The sequence below is a fragment of the Cicer arietinum genome, chromosome 4, assembly GCF_000331145.2.
Source record: "Cicer arietinum cultivar CDC Frontier isolate Library 1 chromosome 4, Cicar.CDCFrontier_v2.0, whole genome shotgun sequence".
Taxonomy (NCBI): Eukaryota; Viridiplantae; Streptophyta; class Magnoliopsida; order Fabales; family Fabaceae; genus Cicer; species Cicer arietinum.
In genome coordinates, this window is record NC_021163.2 from 56,360,505 (window position 1) to 56,366,781 (window position 6,277).

Consider the following 6,277-nt stretch of genomic DNA (forward strand, 5'->3'; position numbering starts at 1 on the left):
CAATGCTTGTAGTACAAATTTTGTTAAAGTAACTCTACCAACAAAAGAGAGATTTATCGACTTCCAAGCACTAAGAAGTTGATTCACCTTCTCTAAGATCCTCAGTCCATTGAATACTCAAGGCTTTACTTAACTTCTGCTGATATTTCCCTATTGCATATTTGGCCAATTCATGGGCCACATTTTTCCATGTTGTTCTAATCAAAGAGTAAGAAATGGACTTGAATTTGGATTCGATTTTTCTTTACAAAAGGGAAACCAGGTCATTCATTTACTTGGCCATTCGATTTTAATTCATTGATGGAAATTAAAAAAATTAAGCAATTATTGATTCTTACATTCAAGTCCCTTACTAATAACACACTGACATCAAACATTATAAAGACATAGACATTAAGCTGTTGAATTGCACTATGCACATAGTGTAGTTCATTTTCCAAAATACAACTTTTTCATCCTTTATTTTTGCCAATGCAACAAATTGTGATCAATAGATTATATAGATTTCAAATTACAAGGCATAGTTTCCCGGATGAAGGGAACGAGGAGGACACACAAACAAGCTCTCATCCTACCCCATTAATGAATTTCTGTAGAAAATGCCTAATTATGATAATGGAACAAGCGACACAATATAATATACCTCTTCCACCGGAAAATAATCTTATTTGAAGCTTTCTTGGAGACAAAATATTCCAACAGGAATTCGAACCTTAGTCCACCACGTTTTGGTGGACCAGCCCCTTCCATTAGCCTCGATGCATAGTTGGTATGATATACTTATACATATATATACAATACACATACACTAAAGATTTATTTAGAATAAAAAATATAAAGATAAAGCTTCTCCTACTACCATTCTAGGAGTTTGCTCAATCAAAACTAGATGAGCGGCTCCACCTGCCTCTTAGGTAGTCTTCCAAAGAAACATTTTGGTCAACACTGCACAAGGAGAGTGTGTCATCCTCAACATCAAGCAGTGCAAGATTAAGGTGTGACTGTAACTTAGAAAGTGGACAAGCTTCTTCTTCATCAAACATTTCTGGTACTTTCAAAGCATTAATTTCAACTTTTGCCCACATTATTACATCAGCATCACCTTTAAGGACCTTTGTGATCTGTAATCCAATGGAAAAAATATGAGATTGAACAATGTGATAATTGTTTACTGTTTATCATATAAGTAACTATTTATGTTTATGTATCTATAATCAAAGAAGAAAAGTGATTAAACTGTTTTCAAATAAATTAAAAAATTTCTTCATAAGCTCTCTTAGTAAGCTTGTTATATGTCATAAGCTATTTTCATGTCAGAAGATAAGCCTAAATAAGTTGTAACTCTTCCGGATGGTACAAATTTTCTTTTTTTCTTGCTATTTATGTGTGGTACATAGAGGAGTAAATTTGTTACTAGGCCAATTATAAATCACTTACAAGGCTCATTTGAGGCCTAGCTCCCGGAGCACGTTGGATACAAAGTGTGGCTGCTAAGACCATCCTTTCCATCTCTTCATGGTCATAGTTATCATCCAAACTAGGATCCAACAATTGTGAAATCTTCCCACTATTTAGAACTGGACTTGCCTACAAATGATATATTTCCATTACTTTTTCCTCCAATACAAAAGATAATGAAATAAAAAATATTGATTAAACAACTTAATTAAACGCTTATAGTATAAGTGATTATCATATAAATGCTTATGTACAAGTTATTTCTATAAGAAAAGATAAAAATAAAGTAGAACTATTTTTATATAAGTTATAAGTTGTTTACATAAATTATCCTCGAGAGCTAATAGAAATATGTTGAAAAAAACTTTAAAACATGTCATAATTTGTTTCCATAAGTTATCCCAAACATTCTCACAAGTGCTTATGTCATTAGATAAAACTCAAATTAATTAATAAGTCAATCCAGACAGATCCTAAATGTTAGACCATAGACAGAGTACATACCCACATGACAAGGCTCTCTTGACCTTTGGGATAATCACCATTTATAGGCTTTCTCCCTGAAAGAAGCTCAAGAAGCACCACACCAAATGCATAGACATCAATCTTATCATTTACTTTACCATACATAAAGTATTCAGGAGCCAAGTAACTGCATACATGAAGTAGCACATTGTTCAGAATCATTTCAATTATAATATTTTACTGCAAAGTTTATGCAGAAGAATGGATGGTCTAGTTATAAAGAAATTGAAGTACAAACCCAAAGGTTCCTGCAACATCTGTGCATGTTATATGTGATGATGAGGTTGATGCCCATTTAGCAAGTCCAAAGTCAGAGAGCTTTAGAAAATAAAACAAACTGCATGAGGCCTAAGAAGGAGAAAAAGTTCAAAATATTGATGTCAGCCAATAGAGCGATAAATTACCTGAGGTTCAAAATCCTCAGATAATAACACATTCGATGATTTTACATCGCGATGGATCACAGGTTGGTCGCCTTTATTATGCAGATACTCCAAAGCCTCGGCAACACCTAATGCCACCTTATATCTCTCAGTCCAACCAAACACAAGTGGATTTTTCTTATTACCTATTTTGGAATTCAACAAAAAGAAGTAAATAGTAAGTAAGCAAAGTCACATGGCATGAAAAACCTAAGGCGAGTATAGTAAAGATGTAGATTTGTTTGGATAAATAGCTTAATTAATCTCTTAAAACATAAATGTTTATCATATAGGTGCTTATGCATAAGTTATTTCTATAATAAAAGATAAAATAAAGTCAAACTATTTCTCTATAAGTTATACGTTGTTATCATAATCTATCCTTATGTGCTTATTTAAATAAGTTAAAAATAACATATAAACATGCCATAAGGTGCTTTTATAAGCTCTCACAAGTGTTTATGTCAACAGATAATCTCAAATAAGTCAATTCAAACAGACCCTATATTATGTACCATGAAGGTTTTCTTCAAGGCTCCCTCTTGATAAGAAATCATAGACCAAAAGAAGATTGTCATCTTCAAAGCAGAATCCAAGGAGGGAAATGATGTTTTTATGATGTAAAGCAGTAATAATTTCAATCTCTAAAACAAACTCCTTCAAAACATCATCAGAAGGATTTAAGATCTTAACAGCAAGTTCCTTGCCATCAGGAAGACAGCCTCTATAAACCTGACTACTTCCTCCTTTCCCGATCAAATTTTCTGAAAATCAAATCACATCAATAAATTCTAAATCATGTCAAAAGTAAAACACTTCTAGAAAATGGAACTCATAAATCGTAATCAAAATACACACCAGGCAAGAAATTTGATGTTGCTGATACAAGTTCTTGGTACATAAACAATCTACAAGTAGATGAATATTTCTCATGAAGACCCTCCAATTCTTTTGGAATGCTTCTCGATTCGTGTTCAGGTGAAGCAACAATCCCGATTTCAGTATCCACCGGAACAAGAGCACCACTTTTGCTATCTAGACCCAAAATTTGATCTTTATTATCATTTGCAGCATAATAAAGATCTCTGGAGGGCAACTGCATCGCCCACTGGACCACAGAGATTCGATGAAACGAGGATCTTTCAGAAGATTTTCTGTTTGGTAATGAAATTTTACTATGTAGTAGTGGCCAACCAGGTTTCCAATCAGCATCACTGACCTTTACAGGCACCAAAGCCAATGAGTACTTCTCACTATTACCGGCACCATCACAAAAAGACTCTTGATCTGCAGCTTGACGGCAAAACGACTCTGGCAATATCGCTGCGGTCGAATCAAAAATCGAGAAACTCTTCTTCCCTCCAATGACTTCCTTACAATCCATAAAAAGATTAACCAACCTCTGATCTGAAATCTTTTCATTAGTACCCTTTTCATGCATATCATCATTTAGTACTTTTGAACTCTTGCTTAGCGTCCATTGAATCGAACCGAGAAATCCAATTCGACCTAAAACAACTCATATAATTCATAAACTAAGAACTCTACCATGTCAATAAGATTCACATAAAAAAGTGGCAAAAAATAGTATAAAAGAAAAACCTTTTATGTCAGCTCGATTTGTCGGTGAACCATCTCTCTTGAACACAACTTTCCCATTATCAACAGCAAGAACACAACAATCCTTTGATAACTTCTTAGCACAGTACCTAGCTATAGAAATAGATGGCCTAATTTTACTAAGACCTTGTGGTTTTCCAACTATAACATGACTTGCACAATATTCATTTGCTTCTCTAACAAGAATTCTCCTCACTGATGAACCCCGGCAAATTTTTAGCTTCAAATCCACCTATAACATTTTCCAAATTTCAAAAAATAAAAAATGTCACTTAATATTATTTATTAGTTTCAAACATTAAAAAATTTCCTCAAAATTTGTATATTGTGAAGAAAAATTCATAGACTACAGTATGGTATTGCAGTCTATGAAACACTAACTTAAGACATCAGATAAGACACTTTAACACGTCGACATTGGTAAAAATTTGAGAAAATGAATTAATCATAGCCTTAGTCACATATGTCGGTGTCGGATCCGTTTTGACACCAACACATGTCAGACTTTCAATCAGAAGTATCGAGGCTAGTTGTAGGAATCACTAAAAATAGAATGGTTCCTACAATTTACGGTAGAGGATCCAATTTGGAGTTGAACATGGACCCTCTATTCTAATTTCTAACCTGTTTCAAATTGCAGAATCCTTCATAAGCAGAAAGAACAGAGTCGAATGCTTTGACAAGAGAAAACAGAGAAGATTTTCCATCTCGATTCACAATTTCTACGCCAAAGCAAAATAAAGAATCAAATCCAATAAAAAATAAAAAAGTTAGAAAATGGATTATTACTATTATTGATTAGTACCATCATTTCTGAGAACATGAAGAGCGAGAAGAAGATCACCAGGTCGAGCGACATTAACCAACGACCACGTAAGCAACTGTATAGAGTGAGTGTGAGATTCCATCTTGACGGCGACCACAACAGTACGGGCTCCGTCGCATGCGGTGAACATTTTGGTGTTGACACGTGGCGATGAAATAAGTGTCGGTGATGATGAAGGTGGTTAAACGCATGGATCACACAGTAAGTTTGATTGAGAGAGTGTAACTGTGCAATCACAAAGGCACAAACTACTTTTGATTATTGTTTTCTGAATCTTCTTTCCTTCCCCTCTAACGTTGCTTTCATACATATTTATATTTATATCTATGGTACATACACGTACACTTGTAAATATTAATTCATTAATCTAATGCCCAATATTTTGACCGCGGGGTCCCCTTAAGTTAAAGGAAAATCAAAAATATTGTATAGGATTATTACTTTAAGATGAATGGTCAACGAGATTAAATTGGCGGGTGAATAACGTATTGGATGGGGAAATTGGTGGTTAAATATTTTAATAGAATATTAGATTTAGAGACAACTAATTCATGGTAGGCGTTATGTGTCATTAGACTATGAAAGTTACTTGTTATGTGAATATTTTGCAACTCCCTAAGATTCGTTTATTACTATATAAATTCTTGGAGCATTTATTTTCCCGCCTAAACTATAAAGAGGCAATTGTTACATAATTCAAAGCAATTCCAATTTTTAATGTTCTCAATAAAGGTAATCATTTGAACATTAATCAAATTATTTTCTAAATCAAATGCTCCATCAGATTAGGACAACTTTTGATTTTCTTTTGGAAGTTCAATATTGTACTAAGAAAATTCATTCCCTCAACCTTCTAATGCATGTGATTTCTTTCTTTCTTTTTTATAAAGGTCAACAAGATCTCATCTTTTATTATAAAACTTCTCTCTAATCCGATTATGGCTTGCATCCACTTTATAATTTATCTATTTAGTTCCATGTTTGTATTTGATTTACTACCACTTATATTCGATTCCATTGTATTCTTCATTCCATTTTTATTGTTAGATTTCTATCTTCCATTTCTTCTTATTTTGATAAACTTCTCTCCTACTCGTGTTTTCTCTTTATTTATTTTGCAGTTTTATTCATTTGGATGTTGCTATTGATAACTCGAATGAAGTCTATATAGAAAATATTTTATTGAAGGTGCCAATTTAACATAGAATGCACGCCCAAAAATAGATACACTTCAAGAATTCGAAAGGATGTAGAGAACAAAGTTTGTGGTGTGGGTGCATGCGAGTCTATCAAGAGTCAAATACTTGGAAGTGCAAGTTTAAGTTTGAAGAAACAACTTCTGAATTTTGTTTCATTTTTGGATGTTGGATAAATTTTTGCAAAGCAAGAAGATTCATCGAAGGGGTATCAGGCAAGTCGGGTGTTA

General features: G+C 33.5%; 1 protein-coding gene across 1 annotated transcript; it reads right to left on the reverse strand.

Annotated features, from left to right (window-relative positions):
- Positions 1-633: 633 nt before the first annotated feature.
- On the reverse strand, positions 634-5,152 carry LOC101490391 (protein kinase STUNTED-like). Its single transcript, XM_004498297.3, has 10 exons — positions 4,831-5,152; positions 4,650-4,747; positions 4,008-4,257; positions 3,264-3,914; positions 2,921-3,169; positions 2,388-2,551; positions 2,222-2,301; positions 1,963-2,110; positions 1,438-1,587; positions 634-1,121 (listed from the first exon to the last, which is right to left on the reverse strand). The coding sequence occupies exons 1-10, from the start codon at positions 4,979-4,981 to the stop codon at positions 876-878; spliced, it is 2,187 nt and encodes a 728-aa protein (XP_004498354.1). The 5' UTR covers positions 4,982-5,152; the 3' UTR covers positions 634-875.
- Between the last annotated feature and the right edge of the window lie 1,125 nt (positions 5,153-6,277).